Source organism: Apostichopus japonicus, chromosome 9, assembly GCF_037975245.1.
Source record: "Apostichopus japonicus isolate 1M-3 chromosome 9, ASM3797524v1, whole genome shotgun sequence".
Lineage (NCBI taxonomy): Eukaryota > Metazoa > Echinodermata > Holothuroidea > Aspidochirotida > Stichopodidae > Apostichopus > Apostichopus japonicus.
The window spans coordinates 1,798,183-1,822,862 of NC_092569.1; the positions used below are offsets into that span (position 1 = coordinate 1,798,183).

The 24,680-nt window shown below is 37.0% G+C and overlaps 1 protein-coding gene across 1 annotated transcript in view; it reads left to right on the forward strand.

Moving 5' to 3' along the window:
• The window catches only part of LOC139974376 (CYFIP-related Rac1 interactor B-like), a 72,390-nt gene that overhangs the window by 44,025 nt on the left and 3,685 nt on the right, over nucleotides 1-24,680 (forward strand). The window contains exons 5-10 of the mRNA XM_071981486.1: nucleotides 215-351; nucleotides 2,791-2,865; nucleotides 4,691-4,816; nucleotides 6,120-6,199; nucleotides 12,046-12,172; nucleotides 15,191-15,258. Coding sequence (XP_071837587.1) covers nucleotides 215-351; nucleotides 2,791-2,865; nucleotides 4,691-4,816; nucleotides 6,120-6,199; nucleotides 12,046-12,172; nucleotides 15,191-15,258 — 613 coding nt within the window. The remainder of the gene's footprint in view (nucleotides 1-214; nucleotides 352-2,790; nucleotides 2,866-4,690; nucleotides 4,817-6,119; nucleotides 6,200-12,045; nucleotides 12,173-15,190; nucleotides 15,259-24,680) is intronic.

Genomic DNA, 24,680 nt, shown 5'->3' on the forward strand with positions numbered 1-24,680 from the left:
GGAGTGCCAAAAAAGATCATTTAAGACATCGGTAGGATATATATATATATATGTCATACAGTAACTAGTGTGTGTGTCTGTGAGTATGACGGACTATACGAGCACACTTAACTATTCGGATCGCATCCCGGTCTGAGTAGCTCGATCTTTGCTGTCTTTTGCTATTTGTTCACGATTTTCTCTCAATTTTTGTGTGTGTTTTTTTTTTTTCCAGCTCGTGCGGTCAAGAGCCTTCTCTTCATCATTTGTTCAACGGATATGTCAGCCAAGGAACACCTGGAGATCCAACAGGCGACCGCTAAACAGTTTGCAGAAATCTTAGACTTCACACTTAGATTTGACGATCTGAAGGTATAAACAGACAAGTTGACAGTTTCCCATTCCTACGACCATGCCCACCCAATCCCCCCCGGTCAATCTCTACCGCCTGCCTCCCCGTACCCATAATCTGTGGGTTAACATTTAATATCTCGCCCAATTTCACACCCTTCCCCACCCTCTACCCTGATATGAAGATAAAGCTATTTGTCCATCCCTTTTTTCATTCTGCTTCCAAACTTGACATCTGCACACACCCTCCTCCTCACCCCCCTATAATCTGGCTCATCTTGTCCCCCAACTGTCTCCTCCCTTCAGACTGCCCTCCCCCCCCCCCCCCATAACCGCTGCCTATCCTCCTCAACCCTAAGATGTTCTTGAAGGTATCATTTGCCGTCTGAACTTTAAATTTAGTGTGAAAACATCTGATAATAATTAATAGCCTTGGTTAATTCATTAAGTGGCTGTAAAGAGGTTTTATTAATGTAGCCTGTATATCACAAATAGCATCGTGAAGAAACATAGTTCCTTGTTTTGACAACCGTTAAGATATTTCTCTGTTTTAATTTCTCGTTTCTGGATGTAAGGTGACTCACTCCTTACAAGTCTTAGACTCTAGACATTTTTTCTTAGTCGTGTCTTTTAAAATCAGAAAAACGTTGCCTTAATGTAAAACTTAAAAGGATTGTCTGGTGGCCCAAAGAAGTTACCTTAAAAAATAGTAAATAATTTTCCAAACATGTTGTCAAAGTATGAGAACGCTACTGTTGCGTTTGACAGAGAAACGATTTTTTAATCGTTATGGATAGACATTTCAAATATGATTTGAACAGTACAATACGTGACGTCAGCTCTGCCATAGCAGATTGCGTCATAACCCACCCTCCGCACAGTACCTATACGGTAATCACAACAAAAACAGCGTTTGTATACAGATAAATTTCTTCCTTAATTTCCGGTGAAATTTCTTAAAAATTAGATATGTTTTCAAAAACTCCTTAAGCCGCCATGTACTTGAGCGGTGGTTCCGTGGTCTTTGTGTAACACAAGGTAAATTTTAACAGCAGACTCTGAGTTGTTCAGGCTATACATCGCGCTATCCAGCTCCAACGCGAAAAATGTTCGCATGTAGGCTGTACTCAAACGTTGACAATCGGACAGTTCTGCGAAGCCTAAGCTTCTCAGTGCTATATTCTGCTCTGACAACGATTCGATCAATTTCTTCAATAATTTCCGGTGAAATTTCTTATAAATTAGATATGATTTAAAAAACTCCTTAAGCCGCAATATATGTAGTAGATCGGTGGTTTCGTGGTCTTTGTGTAACACAAGATAAGTTTTAACAGCAGGCTCTTCGTTGTTTATACATCGCGGTATCCAGCTCCAGCGCGAAGAATGTTCGCGTGTATAGGCTACTGTAACGTTTACAATCGGACAGTTCTGCGATGACATCGATCCCGCCAAGTTTCATCTTTCGGTTTAATGAATACTTTATAAGTTTCATTTTACTGTTAATTTGATCCGTGAATTTTATTTCAGAGATTTCGAAGAACAGTTAATGAACTGTGGTTTGAGTGTGAGTGTACTATGTGTAACGCTATACAAGTACACCAACTGAGCATCGTAGTATATACGTTCGCGAGTATGTACGTTATATATATGAGGCAATTCAATGTGCTTACACGTGAGTTAATTTGCTGCGGAATTGGGAGTGCTAACTTCAAGTCGCCTGTTTTGCCTATCTGCAAGCACTACGTCAATCACCATATTGAAGCGTTCGAACAAACGGTACTTTTGGTGAGAAACTGGTGAATTTGAAAACCAGATTTCTACAAGAAGAAAACGTCGAATGGGGACAATTTTTACATGGTTAGAAAGAGAAAAATAATAACTATAAGGACAATGTATCAAAATCTTCCACCAGACAATTCCTTTAATCCATGTAACTATCACTTCTGTTGTGTTGAGTTGTATGACACCTTTTGGATTCAATGAGTTTCTAATACCCAAGTGTCATCCATTTTGATTTGACACTAGTCCAAGTTTGCTCTCCTTTTGAGATTTCAACTGTCGAAGCGCAAACCGTACCATTCGGCCAGCTCTCCAGCCAAAAGGACAGTTATCACAACACAATTCATAAGTACATCTTCGTAAAAAGGAACAGGTCGTAAGTGTGGCCTTTGAATTATAAAGGAAATATGAATCGTTGAAACATAAACACAAAGTTACCAGGAACTGGCAGTCCAGGAAAGAGATTGTTTTAATATAAAGATTTAGTTAAGACATTGCTCAAGGAATGCCTTGTAATAGTGAGTTAATAGTAATGGCTTTCACTAACAGATCATTTCATTGGTTGTTTCCTTGTTGTCTCTTTGTTCGTAACTCTTTTCCATTACGTCTGCCGTAGAGATGATTTGGTGCAATCCAGTGGTGTATTCATCTTTTTTTTCCATTTTGTTTTTTTGTTGCCAGATGACTAATCCTGCCATACAGAATGATTTTAGTTATTACAGAAGAACTTTGAGTAGGATGAGAATGGCCAGTCAGGTGCGTACATTCAACCCCCTTGTCAGAGTCTCTGACCTTCGACCCGACACACTTCTGTCCGAGCACGAGTCAAAACAGAGGGTTATTTTAATTGGTAGAGTCTGCTCGTGGGTTGGTCTGATATGAACACTTCTTTAAGACTCGTCGTCTAAGATTGACTCTTTCGAAGCACCCTTCTTTTGACTCTAGTAGACATTGTCATCAAGCCCACAGCTTGTTCTCTCAAAAATGAGATTGCAAATTGACCTAACTAAACCAACCCTCCTGATTTCTTTGTCAAATGAATATCAGGTATCGAGTCAAAAAATGATTTTTATTTGTTTGTATTTGATCCATTAGTCTCAGACCAACACTTTAGCATTTTAGTATTAATTAATGCACTATAGCACTCACGAAGACCACTGCTACGGTCGAGTGGATAAATGCGGTGGCTATTAAAAGCAATAAAGCCCATCATATGGGAGGTTTAAAGCCCAGCATCTGGGAGGTCCTAGGTTCGACCACTGGCAGGACAAGGTATATTGGGTTTCTTCATACAGAAGAATATCCCAAGGGTTACCCCATCTGAAATGGTCTGGAAAAAATTGGAGGTATAAGTAGTAGTTAACTCGAATTCGACTTCTCCCAAATTCACATGTGTAACTACTCAGCATCTTAAGTTAAATACATTCCAGGGCGATTTAGAATCACACGCAGAAATCGGACGGGAAATTTGTCAGACCGTCTCAATTCTCACTGTTCTTCTCGAAATAAAGTTCAACTAGGCAAGCCTATGAACTGCATTGTGAACATGTTTTTGTGTGGATTTATTGTTAACAAATTTCCCAGAATGGACTGAAAGAAAGCTACTTTATCGTGGCATGCTTAGTATTCAAGTTACCCTCCACACATACGTGTATAGACACTATTGTTAGTATTTCACGTTTAGTTCATGAAGGATATGTGTAAGATCATCTTAACGAATCAACCATTCAAGGGGGGGGGGGGGTCTAATTCGGCCTAACTGCACATAGATTTTAATCTCTGAATCTCCTCGCATTTGTTGGTTTTAACTCTACTGAAAGGAAGAGGCAGAGGGCTGTGGACTGGAAGAGGTGGGGCAGGGGGGGGGGAAAGGGAGTGGGCACAGTGTTAAAATTTTTCCAGTGAGTAGAACAGTGAGATGGGAGAGTGCATTAGTACATTGGAGACAGGTAAGTATCATCCACCCAGTAACATTTGAAATATCTCTCGTGACAGAAATGCAACCGAGCGATCAGAAATGTCTCTGTTCGAACAATACTTCTTTTGAATTGTGTACTTTTAATTTAGCAAAAATTGAGAAGGATGTAAAACTGAAAGTTAAACTGCAAGCACAACCATTCTTCTTGAAGGAAATGTGAATCATTTTCCAGGAATATCAATTAATTTGTAATATTTTTAGATATGAAGGAGGTCATTGGTGTTTCCCATAAATTGTTAGCACGCTAAAGACTTGCTTGAAGAAAGCACTTTCCTTGCTGTATAGCGCAAACACTAAACTTTTCCCTGACATTGAAAAAGGTTCAAATTGACAAAAGTTGTTTCAATGAGAGAAAAATGATTTGATTTGGTGGCAGTGAAAAATTTCCTGTTGAAATTTTAACCTGACTGACCAGGCATATTCTAGCATATTTGAGGGCAGTTATCAACTTTAAGTGATACAAGCAAGTGTTAAGGAGATTCAAGAACAAAATGAGGTAAGTGTTGTAAAGTTTAAAAAAATGGAATTGGTATGCTTGATTAAACTTTTGGAGTTCCCATTGATTTACGTCTATTTTCTCTTTCTTGATCTTTCCCTGGACAGGAGAGCTCAGGGGACATGTCATTAGCTGTAAACAATGAAATGGCTAACAGGATGTCATTATTCTATGCACAGCCCACTCCCATGCTGCAAACATTGAGTGATGCAACCACTAAGTTTGTCTCAGAGGTAAGTCATTGAGTGATACCATCACTTAGTTTGTCTCAGAGGTAAGTCATTGAGTGATAGCATCACTTAGTTTATCTCAGAGGTAGGTCATTGAGTGATAGCATCACTTAGTATATCCCAAGGGTACTGCTGTTAGAAATATCACAACTAAGTTTGTCTCAGAGGTAAGTCATTGAATGATACCATCACTAAGTATAACCCAAGGGTACTGCTGTTAGAAATATCACAACTAAGTTTGTCTCAGAGGTAATGCAGTGAATGAGGGCATCACTTACTTTGTCTCAGAGGTAAGTCATTGAGAAATATTACAACTAAGTTTGTCTCAGAGGTAATGCATTGAGTGATACCAAGGGACGAAATAACTGGGTTCGCATAGCAATTTGCTACCCAAGAATTGCCAGTTGCTAATCAATATTACTTTTGATTAGCAAAAGATGCAGTACCTGCTAATGCTAATTGCTATTTCCAAGAATTGTCGAGCAATTATTGCTAATCAATTCTCTAAAACTATTTCGTCCCTTGGATACCATCACTAAGTATATCTCAGAGGTAATGCATTGAGTGATAGCATCACTTAGTTTGTCTCAGAGGTAAGTCATTGAGTGATACCATCACTTTGTTTGTTTCAGAGGTAAGACATTGAGAAATATTACAACTAAGTTTGTCTGAGAGGTAATGCATTGAGTGATACCATAACTAAGTATATGTCAGGGGTAATGCAGTTAGTTTGTCCGAGAGGTAAGTAATTGAATGATGCCACCGCTAAGTTTGTCATTTGTGGGTAAGTTATTTAATACCATCAGGGATACCATTGCTTATTTTTTTCTTGGAGGTTAGGCAATGAGGCCACTGCAAACTTTGTCTTGTACATTAGGGCATTGGTTGATGCTGTTGTTAGTTGGTTTATTGAGTAAAGGCAATGAGTGGTGGTATCACTGCAAAATTTGTCTTTTTGGGTATGGTATTGGATGATGCCACTGTTAAGCTTGTCTTGTAGGTAAGGGCATTGGATGATGCCACTGTTACGATTGTCTTGTAGTAAAGGGCATTCATTGATGATTGGTTGATGCGATCACTAGTTGGGTTTTGAAGAATTAGTCATCCCATACCTTGTTTAATGTTTCAATTTGTTAACACAGAGAACTAGTGCAAAAGAGAATGGAACTGAAGGGTTTTTCAAAATCAATGCAAATTGCTGCTCTTGAGATCGATCAGAAAGCACTGGGCATATTTTCTGGTCCAAAATTGATTGAACTCTCAGATGAATACTTGACATCCTTGCTCGATTTTTTCACTTCCACAGAACAAAGAACTTCCGATTGAGAACACAACGGACATTCTCAGTACCATGACAGCAGTCTGCCGAGTGATGTTAGAGAATAAGTGAGTCATAACTAGTCTGTCTGTGTTTCAGTTTGTTTTGAATTCTTATTATGAGTTCAGTTCAGGAAACATTTCCAACAGTCCCACCTATTCTTTCAGGCTCAATTATTATTTTTCAATACTGCTATGGAAGTTTGGTAGGTCTAGATTAACCTGTTGATATTCTTATATATGTAAAAGTAGGCTAGGCTAATCATTTGTGGTATGAAAGCGTGGTAGGCCTAGATTAACCTGTTGATATTCTTAACATTAATTAAACTCTGATTTGTCACAATAAGAGCCAAATAACTGTAATAGAAACCATGCATATTTTAGACTTATTAATATTCAAAGGGTAGATAATAGGATGCAAACACACATGGAAAAACAAGTAACACCAGTGGCTTTATAACTTGGTTTAAGGGCTGTGTTGCCAGAAATATTGCCTGACTTGAAACATTTCATTTTCAGAGTGATTCATCTAGTCAACAACACATGATTGGACTGCTTTGAGGCAAATGCCAATCAAATTTGACAAATCATAGCAACAAACAATGTCTTCCTTTTAAAGCAGTGCTTTATGTTGAATTTTGTAAGTCATAACTAAAATTCCCTTACCAAAATTCCTTCAAGGTCGAGTTTCATCTCAAGTAATAGGAAAAGTTCAAAGTTTCCAGTATATATTTTTTTATGTTTAGAGGATGTAAAATGTTTAGTATTCATTAGCAACCCAGTTGGGACGATTGTTTCTATACTGTAGTGTCATGCCCCGCTTTCAGAGCACTCTTATTGTCAGTACGAGCAGTACGAATATCATGTTTCTATCAGATCAAGGTTAGGAACTGTTTGTACTGACAATACCAGTGCTTAATTTGAGAGCATGATTTTGAAGTACAGTTTAGAGAGGTATTAGCATTAGGAAATTGTCCCAACTGGCTGCTAATATGAATGACATCATTCATATTCATTAGATACTTACTAATGAATATTCATCACGTAAGAAATTCTAGAAGAGTGTCGTTGCTTGTTCAAGACTGCAATCGCGTTCGGGATAATTCTAGTATAAGATACCTTTCCATATGAGCTGGCGACTAAACTCGCCAAAAACTTTTTTTACTGCCAATACTTGAGTGTTTGTTTAGTATATGACTCTCTTTTTAGTTTACTTCTCCCAAGTTTAGTTTTGGTTTCTTTTGAATTGTGTACTTTTAATTTAGCAAGAATTGAGAAGGATGTAAAACTGAAAGTTGACATTGTTTGAAGGAAAATCCTGGGTGTGAAATTTTGTTTGCTCCTTAGCTGGTTTTTATTGCAGTAGACGTCGTAAGTGGGTGACTATAAAATCACTCGAGAAAACTTTTTCCTCGTATGTCGGGCTGTGAAACAAAATATCGATGTGATGTAAATAACTATAAAACCCTTAGAAAAACCCTTCACTCAAAGTAGTTTCCTGTTACGTGGCAAAACGTGGGTGTTACTTCTAGAAGGATTTATGGTTGTCTTTTATGTTCTTTTGCTCTAGCTTAGTTTAAGCAGTGTTTCGAGGAATTGGGTAAATAAACGCTTACCACCAAACTTGACTCATCTACCATATTTTGGCATAGAATGAAAACTTGCTTAACATATTCAAAGCCAGATCTTTTCCTGAAACATTCTGTGGTGACATTTACAGACAAAAGTCGCAGGGGGAGGGGGGTTTGGTGAGCGGAGCTCAAATACTTTTGCCACTAATGAACGTTTTAGAATAAATCAGCAATAATTTTGTATAAATTTGTTCAAGTTGGTTTGAGATGTAAATGGTCTTTGCATCAAGGATACCACATCCATCTGTTCACATTGACAGATTTTCATATTTTTGTCTGGCTCACAATCACACGACTGAAGTAATTTGCAGCATGAAAGGAATATAAAATAGCTCTACCTTTCTGTTGGGTTGTTTTCATTTTTAAGGATATCGTAATAGTATGCAGGCATGTGCCCAGGATTTCCTGAGTGCCGGGTATACTGATCGCCATCCTGGGGGAGGGGTCTAAGGGGGAGGGGGTGTCCCCCTCCCGTTTGAGAAATTTTTCGATTTTTGAAGGTGCTCAGATGCCAAATGCTGGCACTTGTGTAGCTTTTTAAGCACATACGCTAGTTTTGCTAACAATTTACAATTTTAAATTTTTTTTGGTGAAATATATTGTTAGGAATGTCGGGATTTTAGATGATAATAGTGCTGGGCGGGATTCACGATCTTTAAGACAGTGCTGGGCGGTAATTTTTAGTGCTGGGCGGGGCCGCCCAGTGCTGCCCAGCATGGGCACATCCCTGAGTATGGTGTCATGTCATTTGGAAGAATATTTTTAAAATAACTCTGAATGTTGCTACTAAAGTTACAGAGTCCTGTTTCAATTATCTCAAGCAGTTTGTATGTTTATGCTTAAAAGTGCTTTGTTTTAAAAATAGTAGAAAATTCTTTATTATGCTTTTTAAATAGTTGGATGTTTTTTAATTGTTACTATGGTTACATAATCCTGTTTCACTTTCAACTAGTGCCACAAAGCGAATATGCAGTGCGTATTTTTGCACAGTTCTATAAACAGGCTCTCTGGTTACTTGCGTTGGACATGCAAGTATTCGATGCAGTCAAGTTGGCATATTTTCAGTTTTGGTGTATTCGTGTGTGTGCGCTTCTTATTGTAGACAGACTGAGGACTTGAACAAAAGGAATTCCAAGTCCTCAGAAGTCATTTGAAAGTATCACTAAGTCCTCTGAAGAATTCCATCGTAAGGGGTAATGTTAAGGTTACTGTATGTGGATTTGAGCAATGGGAACAACAATGGATCCTCAGGCTGAATGAAAAACACACCTATGTGTGTGTTTGATTGTGCCATGCATGCTAGTAAATATGATATCTCAGGCTGAATGTAAAACAAACCTATGTCTGTGTTTGATTGTGTCATGGATGCTAGTAAATATGATATCTCAGACTGAATGTAAAACACACCTAAGTGTCTGTTTGATTGTGTCATGCATGCTAGTAAATATGATATCTCAGACTGAATGTAAAACACACCTATGTGTGTGTTTGATTGTGTCATGCATGCTAGTAAATATGATATCTCAGACTGAATGTAAAACACACCTATGTGTGTGTTTGATTGTGTCATGGATGCTAGTAAATATGATATCTCAGGCTGAATGTCAAACACACCTATGTCTGTGTTTGATTGTGTCATGGATGCTAGTAAATATGATATCTCAGGCTGAATGTAAAACATATCAATGTGTGTGTTTGATTGTGTCATGGATGCTAGTAAATATGATATCTCAGACTGAATGTAAAACACACCTATGTCTGTGTTTGATTGTGTCATGCATGCTAGTAAATATGATATCTCAGGCTGAATGTAAAACACATCTATGTCTGTGTTTGATTGTGTCATGGATGCTAGTAAATATGATATCTCAGGCTGAATGTAAAACATATCTATGTGTGTGTTTGATTGTGTCATGGATGCTAGTAAATATGATATCTCAGACTGAATGTAAAACACACCTATGTCTGTGTTTGATTGTGTCATGCATGCTAGTAAATATGATATCTCAGGCTGAATGTAAAACACACCTATGTCTGTGTTTGATTGTGTCATGGATGCTAGTAAATATGATATCTCAGGCTGAATGTCAAACACACCTATGTCTGTGTTTGATTGTGTCATGGATGCTAGTAAATATGATATCTCAGGCTGAATGTCAAACACACCTAAGTGTGTGTTTGATTGTGTCATGCATGCTAGTAAATATGATATCTCAGACTGAATGTAAAACACACCTAAGTGTGTGTTTGATTGTGTCATGCATGCTAGTAAATATGATATCTCAGGCTGAATGTCAAACAAACCTATGTCTGTGTTTGATTGTGTCATGCATGCTAGTAAATATGATATCTCAGGCTGCATGTAAAACACACCTATGTCTGTGTTTGATTGTGTCATGGATGCTTGTAAATATGATATCTCAAAACATCAGCTGATCTCATACTTTTACATGTGGCTTACCAGATGATGAGTATGATAACACTCTCTTTGGTGGATTAAGGTCACTTGAGATAAGTAGAGGTCAAAATGCCAAAGTCCTTTACGCACTCATATCTCATGAACTGTGTAGTTTGACAATGCGTCCTCAATTCAGGTCAGAAGTGGTTAAATATTTCAGCCTTCCATTCAAAGCATTCTTTGATTGCAGTCTTGTTAAATCATTGACACATATTTTGAAAAGGTGAATGAAAAGAAAACGATTTTCCATTCTCACAGCTCAAGCACCCCTGAATGGATCTTTAGATTGCCATCAACTTTGGATTGCTAATTTTTTTTTTCTTTCGGTATATATATTTGGCATATCTCCCTAAAAGTATAAGTTAAAACCCAGGTATATCACGAGTGTACTTTGACCGGGGTGTCTGTTCGCAGCGAAAGTGAAAATACGCTGTAGGACATCAGCCATGTCAAATGAATAGCAAGTGTTTCGTTAGTTAGAGTAACGTACTCATTAACATTATGTCGCAAAGGTGTGGTAACCAGTGTGTATGTATTAAAAGGGAAAAAAAGCTGGTCCTTTGTTTAAAAGGCACGGCTGCTGGTTGGTTTAAGTAGACATCTAAAACGGTATGCCCGTGATTAACTTTTATTCATTACGTTCTTGTAATTGATTAAAAATGAGCGGATCTGTGACAATTTTTTCTTTTCTTTTGGGTTTCTGCCGAGGGAAAATTGAAACGTGTGTTTATGGAATGTACGTAGGTCTCTTGCGGGCAGTTACCTGGGAGACAACCATGAAAATAAAACATCGTGGTAGAAAAAGAAATGGTCGTACGCTTCATCACAGCAAGCATCGCGTACCAAACAAACTAAGTTATTATATACCATCGTCAGTGGTAAATGTGATGTCTATTTAATAGGATGTATAAAACACAACACCAAGGAGTTACATAGTATCCATTTCAAAGGGCACTCGTGATACTTCACTTGATTTAATACTGCCATCATCATATGGTTTACAGTCTCGATGTAAGGGGACTGGAGTTGAGAGTGGATCAAGTTGTAGGCCAGGCTCTCCCTTTCGTACATTTCTCCCCAAAAATATATATATATATATTTAAATATATTTAAATACATATATACGTGAGACAGATTACCATTAACTCAGTTGACTGCATCTGTGCGAACAAGCAAACTAAAGTACACTTTTGGTACAAAAACTCAACTCGAAACTTTCAACTGTCAATATCACAGAAAAGGTATGTGAGGATTTTAATGCAAATTTCACCAACAGGACGTTAAGAATTTGTTCTTCTTCATTCAGTCAAAACCTAAATTTACCCTAGCACTATCTTTTCAAAGGAAAATCATTTCGGGTTTTCCTTTTTGGTTTCCCGAAAGGGAAAACGATTGAGTCACTCTTACTGTGGATTGCAAACTCGGCAATGATAACAACGCGCATCGCAAAGTCGGTAATTCATGTTACGGTTAGATTCGTCCAACACGGCAGCATACAGAAACGTTGTACTCAAAGCCGAAGCCAAAGTGAATTAATCAGGTCACACATCCAGAGACTATGCATGTTAAGTTCTTCAATACCGCCCTCGGTCATGCTGTAGTTTTGATTTCCAACGTAGCAACTTCCATTCTTGCTGTGTGACAATCTATGATCTTACATTACCCCTCTCTTCTCAACTAAATATGATACTCTCCTTATCAAGGTCAGACATTATAAATAAGGTGGAATGTGTCACATCGAAGTTGAACTAACTTCTCTCCCCGAACGGGAGCGTGATATCTGCTCTTCTCTAATTGGTTTCTTCTTTTCTTGGTCTCTTTCCCAGAGAATACCACACTCGATTCCAACAGGGTGATACGGTATTGTTTGTCCTTCGAGTGATGGTGGGACTCATCATCCTCTACGACCACGTGCATCCCGTAGGAGCGTTTGATCGGAGGGCTGCCATAGATGTAAGTATCAAGGTTTTACTTTACTCTGATCCACCCCCTTTTACTTTACTCTGATCCACCCCCCCCCCCCTTACCATGCCACATATGCACTTTGATCAACAAATGCATCCTGTTTGGGCGTTTGATCGGATGGCTGCCATAGATGTAAGTATCAATGATGTACTTTGCTCTTTTCGACCCATCCCCCCCCCCCCCAGTCCATATATGCACTTTGATCGACATAGCTTACAAAAGTCAGTTACATTTCAGCATAGATTATATCAAACCAAAATTAATAAAGTATTTAAAGTATTCATTATAAGTGTTTGTCGTTGAATTACAGAGAGATTGATGATGTAGACAAGTTGTGACATTCACTAATGATTGTAAGTTCAAGCAACAAGTCTGGAGACACTAAAAACATGCAAAGAAATCAAAGAATGTGATCGTAACATTATTGACTTTTTTAAAGTAGAGTAAAGTAAAATTTATTGATATCAATCATAAAATGAAGATAAAATAAAATGGATTCCGCAGCTTAAAAATATGCAAAATATATATACAAAAATATGATGAAAATATCATCTAGTTATATGACAGTTCAAAAGCTTTATACTCCTCAGTAAAAAAGAATGTCTAAAGCATTCAGTACGCATACGAGGTAGGGTATATGGAGTGGTGTAATACTTATGGAGAGGGTGGTCAGGATCAGTCAAAATCCCTCTTACATAATGAAGTACAATTTCTTCAATGTACTGATAATCTATAGAATAATACTTTCTGAAATGTCTGTTAATCAAATTGAGTTGAGTCTTGAAACAGGAAGAGAGCCACACAGGAGCACAATAGACCATGAGTGAAAGCACCATGGAGCGAAGAGCCAAAGCTGTTTCTCATATTCTAGACCAAATCCTCCCAACCTATAAATACTATATAGCCGCTGCTTTACTTTCGCAAGTGTTGAGCCTATATGAGAGTCCCAAGTGAGAGTATGATTAAATATGAGTCCTAAATATTTAAAATCTGACACAACCTCAACCTCACTATCATTAATTATAACTGGATCATGACTCTGAACTGAACAGAAATCAACAATTAATTCCTTGGTTTTGTAGCTGTTAATAAAAAGGTAATTGGTTTCACACCACGCAGCAGTCTCCGCAATAGCTGTGTGGTAATTGACAATGCTCTGTGGATATTTATCATTACACAAACCAACAATAGCGGTATCATCTGCATATTTGATAATGTAAACATTTTTATAAAGTGTGGACAAGGAATCAGTATAAACGGCAAACAGCAATGGTGATAAACAACACCCTTGTGGGACACCAGTATTAGTGACAATATCTTCACTGCTGACCCCATCACAGTATACATATTGAGTTCTGTTGAATAAAAAGTGATACAGCAGTGATATGATGTTCTGGTTTACATGAGCATCTAAAGTACGAAGTAAGTTCGAATTGCTAAGAGTGTTAAATGCGGAGCTAAAGTCCATAAAACAAACCCTGGCAAAATTACCGAAAGTGTCCACATGTTGGCGTAGAACTGAATCCAACAGCAAACACGCATCCACAGTTGATCTTCCACTGCGGTATGCGAACTGATACATGTCCAATGATGGAATACATTCTATGATTTCAGTGCGAATAAGCTTCTCGAAACATTTCATTAGGACACTAGTCAAAGCAATGGGCCGGTAGTCCTTCTTTTCCACTGGGTGAGGCACTTTCATCAATGGGGTAATCTTACTTCGTTTCCAGTCATTAGGAATGTATCCACTTTTATAACATTGAGTGAAGAGCTTATAAAAAATTTCGGCAAGTTCAAGATGACAGTGTTTCAGTAGCCAGGCGGGGACACCATCGGGACCGCATGATTTGGAAGGTCTACTAATGATTGTAAGTTCAAGCAACAAGTCTGGAGACACTAAAAACATGCAAAGAAGGTAGCATTATTGCCACAAGATAATTGCCTCCTCCTCCTCCTCCTCCTCCTCCTCCTCCTCCTCCTCCTCCTCCTCCTCCTCCTCCTCCTCCTCCTCCTCCTCCCCCCCTCTCCCTCCTCCTCCTCCTCCTCCTCCCCTCCTCATCCTCCATAAAGAAGGGGGGATGATGGAGTGGTGAAGATGGTAGAGTGTCTGAGCCACAACCATTAGCTCTCAGTTTCAAAACTCCACCAGGAACCCAGATTCTATTGATGTATTAAAACTTGCTGCTTTGTGATGTCCTTGAACAGAGTCCTCAGTCGATTTGGTATTTTTCTGGTTTTGTTAGTTAGGATTTGGTTCTGTTCTTTCAATGGCTTTTAAGAGACCTTTTGTTCACCATTGCTGTAGTAGTGGTGACAAATAGGGTGCCTTCATATCCCTCTCAGTATTTGGGAAAGTGATCATTTGCCAAGGTACACTCTCGTCTGTCAGTTGGCGAGACGGTTCCCAAGAGCAAGAATGGGTATTATACTTTAAACCCATCAAAACGAGAAGGTCTTGGTATCAGTGGGTGCTTCTTCCATTGTTATCACATTGATAGGGTTTCAAAGGCAACTTTGTTGGCTTCTTACCATTGGGAAACACTTAACTATAAAATTAAACTCACAGAAGCAACAGCAAAGCTCATAAGCCTCCACAATCGACGACTTGCTAGTGTCTGTCGGTCAGTCGGTCTGTCTGTCTGTCAGCACTTTGCATGAAGCTTCATTTGTTTTGATACGTTTCGTGAACTTTGGTCAGTTTACTAGACTATAGAAGTTCTGTTGTAATGAAGTGCTACACTACATAGCAGTTCAATGCAGGCTATGTAGTACTACACTACATAGCAGTTCTATAGTTATGTAGTACTACATTACATAGAAGTTCTATGTAGTTATGAAGTACTACACTACATGGTTGTTCTATAGTTATGTAGTACTACACTACATAGCAGTCTATGTAGTTATTAAGTGCTACACTAGTCTCCACTATTTGTTTACATCAATGGTAAAGACGTTGTTATTGCTGTCATAGCTATTGACAATTATTCTGTTTTTTCTTTGCAGGTTAAAAGTTGCATCAAAGTCTTACGAGACCAGACACCAAATGTAGAAGGTTTGCTGAATGCCTTGAGGTATGTTGTTGTGTTTCCATTTCTGTGTCAGTTAGTAATTCTATTAAAATTAAATGTTATGAAAATTTATAAACAGACTAAAGGTTACTCAGAGAGAGCAGCTGTGATTACTCAGGTTACTCAGAGCAAATTGAGTATTTTGACGAGTCAAAAATTACTCGAAGTAGAAATGAAAGACTGACAGGCCAACTTTTCTCAAACTCTGTAGAGCTCTGTTCAACTTCAAACGCAATCCAAAATTATCTAACCTCAATCATTTTGTGGAATACTTTTGCAAGTCTTGGCCACTCTTAGCCTTATAGTTTGTTTTTTAGTATTTTGTGTCATGATCTTGTAGACTTTTTAGTTCTGAAAGATTTTTACTCAGGGAGTGGAGATTTGTCCCCTCGACAGTAGACATGAGTTGCCTATACGGACGGCTCTACAACAAAGTCTTTTGAACTTTTTGTGACTTTTTGAACTTTTTGACTAAATAGTCAACCATTATATTTATATTTTAAAATACTGCCACCATTATATTTTCATGTACTTAGAAATGACCCTGTATGTTTTTCTGGTACCAGTCCCGCCTTCATGGGTGTTTCTGGCACTTTTTGTCATAATTTACACCACATATTGGATGCCTTGCTAAAACCTCAAGATTTTCCTACACTGCTCTCCTAGGCACAAAGTCTTTTGACTAAATAGTCAACCATTATATTTACATTTTAAAATACTGCCACCATTCTTTTTAATGTACTCAGAAAAGATCCCTGTTTGATTTTCTGATATCACTCCCACCTACGTGGATTTTTCTGCTTGGTTTGTTATAATTGACACTTACATAGATCTGTGATGCCCTGCCATATTTCATGTACTATGCAGCAACCACATCAGTTTTATTGGTGTCAGCATTTACCTGCCCTCTGGTACTACATCTAGTTTTGACAGTGCGCCCTCATTAATACCTCACATGTTTGCTCATCTGTTTATATCAAACCTCCAAACTTCATTTTGTGGTAAAGTTACAGCACTGTGGTTTCTTTCTTTTCCTGTTCAAGTTTTGTGGTCACAGTCGTAGATTTAAAGTCGGGTTTTGTCTTCTAAGCGCTGACCTAGATAAGTCATTATGATTTGCTTTTGAATATTGATCAGTATTGTGTAAGCTGTTACTGTCTGTTCTTTAACAGTCAGACAGTTTAAACAGTGATTCAGTATTTGCAGTGTGACACATGTATACAGCCCTTTGGTGGAATGCTAAGGGGAATAAGATGAGAAAAGGACCGAAATAGATCAAAATATATCAAAACCTGTAAAAATCAGCGGATTGATCCGCTCCGCAAATTATCACTGTCATTGAGGAAGCTAACTTGCCTTTCTGAAAGTTTTTGCACCCCATGAAGGTCATTTCAGCGAGCAGTGATTAATAAATATTTCAGTCTCTGACATTTTGTTCTAAGGTAGAAACATTGTCATATTTATATTATATAGTGCTAAGTGTGAAAATGTCAAATTTTTCTAATTTTCAAAAATTCTGAACCTTTCCTTCATTCAGTGCAACGGAACTGGACAGTCACGTAAAAACTTAATGATTACTTTTTTTTCCCGGGGAGTTAATTATCGAGAAGCATCGAAAGATTTGATCAAATTTGGCTCAATCCCTGTCGAAAGGAAATGTAGGCTTGTTAAGGTTTCTATCATGCTGAACTTAAAGGGATGTAGCATATCAACAGCTATAGAAATGGTTACCAGCTCTCACTTTTTTTTCTACTTTTTTTTATTAATTTTTTAAAATTAAATTAAATTAAATTAAAGTTTTTTATTTTTATTTTTTTTTATTTTTTATTTCTTGCACTTTGACACGTATGAAGACTAAAATTCTGCCTAAGTCACACTTGACAACAGCATATAATCTTAATAGGGTTTTTCGAGTCATGATCCCCTCTCCCCTCTTACACTCAACTGGTGGAATTGGCATCAAAACATGATAGGCATAATATCAAAATATTAGGTCTAAGCCCTGTGTAACTGATTCCCCAGTAAGCCTGTCACACCTGAGCCTTGCAATGAACTAGGTAGTGTACAAACTGTAATTTTAAAAGACATATCAAACTTTATGTAGCAGGGGCTTAAAGCAGATAGTCTAAGTGGGCTGCCAAGACATTTGAAACCTCCCCCCCCCCCACCCCCTCCTCTGTCCCATTCAACAATGAGAAATCCACATATAATCCTATCCTTACAATATTTGATGCTAATAAAAGCTTTAACCTGCATTCCTGCTTCCTCAGCCTCCCCCCTCCCCTCTCCCTTCTGTCTCACGCAATGGTTTTAAATATATGAGTGAAGCCTGAGAAAATTGGACAAGTTCATTTCTACACTGGCTTTATTTTAGATCATTATAGATCATTAAAGAATTCACAATTGGGGGTGTAACATCAAAACTTTTGAAATGGTGAATATAAGATGTTAAACAATTAATATGAGACTTTTCAGTAAGTATTCACACACATAATAATAGGGACCATCAAAGTTGAAAAAAATACATTCACCTAGCAATTAAAGTACATCACTTTAATCTTTGCTGCTGGGAAAGGTAAAAATCTTGTCAAACAGCCAAAGAAGAGATAACCAGTGTAAATTTTTTTCTTTTCTAAGACATATCAAACTGTAAAAAAAGTAACATATATAGCAGGATACAGATCTTAATAGGGCCTGTGAGTCATGACCCCCTTGCACTATGACATGTATGAAGACTAAAATTCTGCCTATAAAGCCACACACTCTTTTTATCTATCATGGTCATGTTGAAATTAACACAAATTTCTGTATGACCATGTACTATATCGATAAATTATCTCAGCAAAATGAAACGAGAATAGTACTCAATATCACTGAGTGTATGCTGTGAACATATGACTTCTTAAAGGCATTGAAGACTCGCCCCAAACCTCGTGCCGCCCTCTGAAAAAGTTAACTTTCCGTTGCTTGCAAGTTTTTTTCTTGTCGCTACAAAATGCAGACAGTACTGAAACGTGAAACCTTGTTATCTTTTATCTGGATCTGAGATGTCCATCGCTGCTATGTACACTGTGTTGTGGGTATTGACCGTAGCTGCATGTATTGACTGTACACTAGTGTCTAATTACCGACGGTAGCAAGCTGTGTGTTTATTTTCTGGGATCGATGGTGGTGTCTAACACTACTGTTGCACCTCATGCGAAACTAAGTCAGATTACCAGCATCAGACGTTTCTTTGTGCGCGAGTCTTCACTCCCTTTAAGTTGTTGTTTTTGCAACGCCTGTATTAGCGTACGTCATTACTGATATTTTAAATCACTTTATCCTGTAAAATGTTCCATTGACCATCTTGATACAACTGGCATTTTTAAATAAACATTTATCAAAATTTGCAAGTTTCTCATTACAGTAATTATTAGTGTAGAGAACTTTGATCATCCAAAGGTCTGTGAAAAATTTGTGTGCATGAAAATGTGTTGTTTTGAAGGTTATATAATGGTAGTTAAATACTGCTAAATTGGTCTCATTAATATGCGCGTTGTTGTTGATCCGAGGATCGTTTTCAACCGTTTGGGGATTGGTTTGTGATATATATGCATATATTAGCTGTTACTGGAATAACCATTATGGATTTATGGTCCATTGTGCCCGTAAATTTTGGATATTAATGCTCTCAGCAGTGTAATAAAAGCACAGAAAAGAAGTAAAAAACATACAGATGCGAAAGAAACTAATGGGTTTTCCTGTGAACAGTCCATGGTAAAGTCTTAGGTTGCAGCATAATAGCAAATCCTACCTTTGCAGTGTATGCTATAAATGAAAGGTCGAAAAAGAGGGTAAAAAATAAGCCTGCTAATTGTAGGGAAATAATTTAGTGTTCCTCTTTATGTAATTTTTTATAATTTATTTCATTTTTGGGTTTTAACAGTTTTTGAGGGCACTGAAGTTTGACTCTTCATAAAATACTATTGTGACTGTGTACAAAAAAGTGAGATATACATCTTGTGCACTTTGTATAGAAAAAATTGAATTGTACATTTCCTTCCTTTTGTTCGATTATTATTCTTTATTTTTTGTTGTGGTTAATTGCCTTGACAACAGTTGTTTATAGGTCTCATTGTCAAGGTTATAATCCAGGGTGTTTTGAAATACTGCGGTTAGAAATCGATATTGTAATGGCAATCCACCTGGGATTTCTTTAGCATTCGTCATACCGAGCAGTATTGTTCAAATGTATTTTTTCTTCTCTTTTTTTAAACAAAAGCTGGAATGCTTAGTCAGTAGCTTCCAAAATATCTTTAGAAAACCTAAAAGAGTCACACCTTTCATGCAATTTACATTTTCATTATATCTCTTAAAATTCTTTTTTATTTATTTATGTTATTTTTTAGGGTTAGGGGGTTCATACTTGTTGGAACCTGTCTAGTACCGAACGTGTTATTGTTGAGGATTTAAATTCAGGAAAGTTCACATTGTTCTGCGTGATGTCAGTATTAAGTTTTTTTGAGAATGACCCTTTAAAAAAAGGGTAAAGATTACATCATCAACTAAAAAGATGACATATGAAGTGACTGGACTATTAAGTCTAGTACACAGACCATCGGGTTCAGTTCCTAACATGCAAACATACAATGGGACGATATACAGTAAGGCTTCATGGCTTAAAATAACATGTAACTTAACAATACAGAACACATTTGTCAAGCACAAATGGTTTTGTATGTCATCCAAAGGGTGGTGCTCTCTTATATTAATATGAAGTTCAAAGAATATATGTTTGGGTTGAATTATTATGGATAAACTATTAATATTTAAGCCTGCATTGAGCCAGTGTCATATCTGGAACCTTAAAGGAACATTCCATAGTTATAGCTAAATCTAAAGGTGAATCTCTTGAAAACATTGATAAGCTATAGAAATATTATCAGCAACTTTTTTTCATTTTTTTTTCCCCAGTTTTTTTTCTCCATATCAACACAAAATTTTTAGCCTAAAGAAGCTCTTTTAAATCATATAAATATTCATGGAATGTTTATCATTTGTGTTCACCAAAGACAAGATTCAAGAATGGGGTTGTTTGCCCACTTTATAAGCAAAATCGCAAGATGTTGCAAACATCGCTTCCCTTGTTATCAGCTATAATAATAATAAATAAATACGTCATTATATAGCACTAAATCACACAAAGTATCAAACGCTTCACACACAAAAAAAAACGATAGATAGGAAATAAATACAGTGAAAACAAATAATAACCTAAGATAAATAATCCTAAAATACCAAAACAAAAAAAGTAAAAAACAAAAATAGGAGTTTCTAAAAGTACAATAAGAAGTTATAACAAACAAGAGATTATAAAAAGGGTAATATTACGTAAATAACTTTAAAAAAAAATACGTCTTCAAACGACATGGATATATTGGCAGCGTTGGACTGGTCCTAATGTCTTTTGGCAAATCATTCCATAGCTTTGGACCAATGTAACTGAATGCTCGTCGCCAAATTTTCTTCCTCGCTGGTCGTACAAGAAGTAAGGATTTGTCAGAAGAAGAACGTAGCGAGCTAAGTGTCTGTGAGCTGAATGGGTGAATGCATGTGACGGCGATAAATATCAAAATAACACACACTGGTATAGTCTGTAAAGTATATATTTCTTTCAATTGTACAATTGTTAAATGCTGCCCCCAGTTTCTGACATCTTTCAGTGTCAGTCTATGGGGATAAACATCAAAAGAACACACACTTGCATAATCTGTAGCCGTATTGTTACACAATATTTCTTTCAATTGTTAAATGCTGCCCCCAGTATCAGACATCTTTCAGTGTCCCTGCCGATGTTCCTCAGTCAGTCAATTGAATTTGCACACATTAAAATCACTCAAGCCCGTCGTCGTCGTTGGCTTTCTGAGTTTTGTTTCGCTGCGGTTTTTGAACATTTATTTATCTTCCTGTCTGCTGTATCTATACTATCCAGGGTTTGTCATTCTGTTCACTTTCAAGCTTGAACTTCCCACTGATCCAGGAAATTGGGATCTTTCAAATTTATTTATGATAAGTTCTCAGGTGTTTTTTTTTGTTGCTTTTCTGTTCTCTTCTTGTATCATTGAAGCATTTGTAAGCATAAAGTTCATTCCAATTAAGTTGGTTAATGCTTTTCAATATTGCCGGATTCAGACCCACAGTCAATAGTTATCTTGCTGTTAACAAAACACCGATGTGATGTAAAGTAAAATTTTGTTAAAAGTGCAAACTACACTGTGAATGTAAGTTTATGTACACAAAAACATACCTCCTTCCCTCTCACTGCTTCAATGTACGAAGCCTTCCCCCACATCACCCCTACCCTATTCCTATCCCCCCACCATCTGTCCCACCCTCCATCCTCCCCCCCCATTCCCACCCATACCATCCTCATCCCTCCTGTATTGAAATTCTGATTGCATAGCTTCTTATAGACTTTCACCAGATACACAAAAATGCCACAATGACTTCATTTAGAATGCCTGTTTCAAAAACTTGACGGCGATTCTACTCAAATTATTCTTTGTTTTCTGTGATTCGTTGATCCATATATGTGTCATGGTTAGTACTGAGATGTTAACTTGTGAGAAACCTGTGAAAACATCAAAATATTCAAATCGCAAGTTTTGGTATAGTCATATATATATATATAGAAATTGTGCCTGATAACTTTAAATTGAGATATCTTTGGAACTTGTATTTATCCAAGTACCCATTTATCGTGGCATATATATCACATGAAGAGTACTATATAGTTGATTTGAAATGGCTGTTTTTAGGAGGCAATCGGAATCACAATGTGTGCAATGGGTCGTACACTGTCTCAAAGACTTCACACGCAAAGCAGAGATGATTGACATTTTAGCATTAACCTCCTACACCAAACTCCCATCACCTTGTTGAATAAAATCATTTATAAATAGCCCGGTTCTTTTAGAATTGAATCAGTAATCAGCGGGTCCGCTAAGATTTGATTCAAAGGGGAAGTTCGGAGACACAATATACCTTTCGATATTTTGCAACATAAATAAACTTTATGAAATAAAAGAATTTGGCTGGTTTTCGAGTTCAGTCAGAATTCACAGTTAGAGGTCGGTCCGAGGTCTGTCAGAGTTCAGTCACAGTTCAATAGAGGCATTGCTGATGTATATCTTTATTATTCTGTTAGTTCTTATTTATAACAGGTCACAAAATTTTACAAAAAATTGTTAATGTAAATTTTAAAATATAAAGATCCTGATTTTGCGGGACAGATATGATCTCTGGGTTCAAATTAAGAGCCATCACTGTAGACTGTTCTGCATCGGATTGTAGCCAAACAGCCACCCCTTAAAAAATAATATTAATAGTATAACTGTAAATTGAAATATAATAAATGAACAAGCACAGGACTTGTAATTTTTGAGGTCAATAGTTGAAATCCCACTATATTCAATGTTTTTTATTTATCTCAAGTTTGTCTATAATTTCCCAGCCATTAGTAAATGTTGCTGTAATTATTCACATAAAAAGTGACTTTATATTCATGAAATCTCTTTTGTGCCAGTGTTTCTGGGTTGATCCATGCTTTATTGCCTTCTGATTGGCACCCCCCACCCTGCCCCCACCCCTTCCCCTTCCCCTAGGACTATGTATGAACTAACACCATCCAAGTGCCGAATAGGTCTTTCCAAAGAACAAAACTTAAAAGCAAGATACTCTGATTTCATAGGAATGTGGCAAAAACTTGGGCAATCCTATGTACTTACTTATTAAATTTAAATTTTGGCAACAATTACAAAGAAAGAAGATAAAAAGCAAAAGAAAATTTTAGTGTTCAAAATAATGTTGTGTAGCAGTTTTGTAGGCTCTTGAAGAATTTTTTTTCTCTTATGAAAATACTACAGTTTCCTGTGTACAACAACTTCTATACATCTTTGACTCATTACATAGCACATTGATCCATATTGCATAGCATTCTGTGATACCAGATTATTACATTATTCCCTGAAAATACTACAGTTTCCTTTGTACAACAACTTCTATACATCTTTTTCTCTTTACATAGCAAATTGATCCATTTAGCATAGCATTCTGCGATACCAGATTATTACATTATTCCCTGAAAATACTAGTTTCCTGTGTACAACAACTTCTGTACATCTTTGTCTCTTTACATAGCAATTTAATCCATTTTGCAAAGCATTTTGCGATGGGATACCATATTAATAAATTATTCCCTGAAAATACTAGTTTCCTGTGCACAACAACTTCTATACATCTTTGTCTCTTTACATAGCAAATGATCCATTTTTTTGCATAGCATTCTGCGATACCAGAATATTACATTATTCCCTGAAAATACTACAGTTTCCTGTGTACAACAACTTCTATACATCTTTGTCTCTTTACATAGCAAATTGATCCATTTTGCATAGCATTAGTGCAATACCAGATTATTACATTATTCCCTGAAAATACTTGTTTCCTGTGTACAACAACTTCTATACATCTTTGTCTCTTTACATAGCAAATTGATCCATTTTGCATAGCATTTTGCAATGCAATCATCAGATTATTAAATTATTCCCTGGAGAGGATGTATTGCAGCGACCACACAGACCTTTAGTTGTACTATCAAGATCTATATATTTAAAGAGATCTGCATTTTAAGAGAAGAAACCAATGAAAAGGAGAAATTCCTTTCATGCTGGAAAGATCCAAATTGCATAGCATCATTTGAAATGGGGATTTCGAGGAGAAATCTCGGGAGAAAAATCTTAGGTCATAACCTCTTCTGAAAATACCCCCCCGAAATGGTTAAATCAGCGATGAATAGTTTGCACTCAATATTTTCAGTTTAGATAATTTCAGATTACTTGTAAGTGAAATTCAAGACAGATTACAACTTTCATCACAGATATCCGGTCCGTTTCCTGACGCGGGTGTGAACATTATTTTTTGGTAAAATTCCCTGATTCGATCTTCAGGATGTTGATGTAGGAATCATCGTCCTTCCTCTCTCTTTATTATCTGAAGGAAAAGTAGGATACTTAAGACTAAGATAAGAGCCGACTTAGGTTTGTTTTCCTCTCGTGGGCGCTAGGAGAATTTTAAACGTTTCTGTCGAAGTTGATGAGGACTTCGAGTACTCCGCACATCCGCACACATCCAAGGCGTTGTTTTTTCTCCTTTACTTTCTTTCCTATCTTGGTTTACAAGTACCTCCAGAATCACAGAATCTGTCGGCTTAAATTTTTTTTTTTTTTTTCTCACAACTTTTGCAAATATTTTGCAAATGAAACTGACTCATTACATTAAAGTTTGTGGGACACAAAAACTTTGTAAATTGGGGAGTTCAACTGTTCAATTAATTTAATTTGATTCATAATTTGGGACAACCAAACTCTACTGTACATGAATCA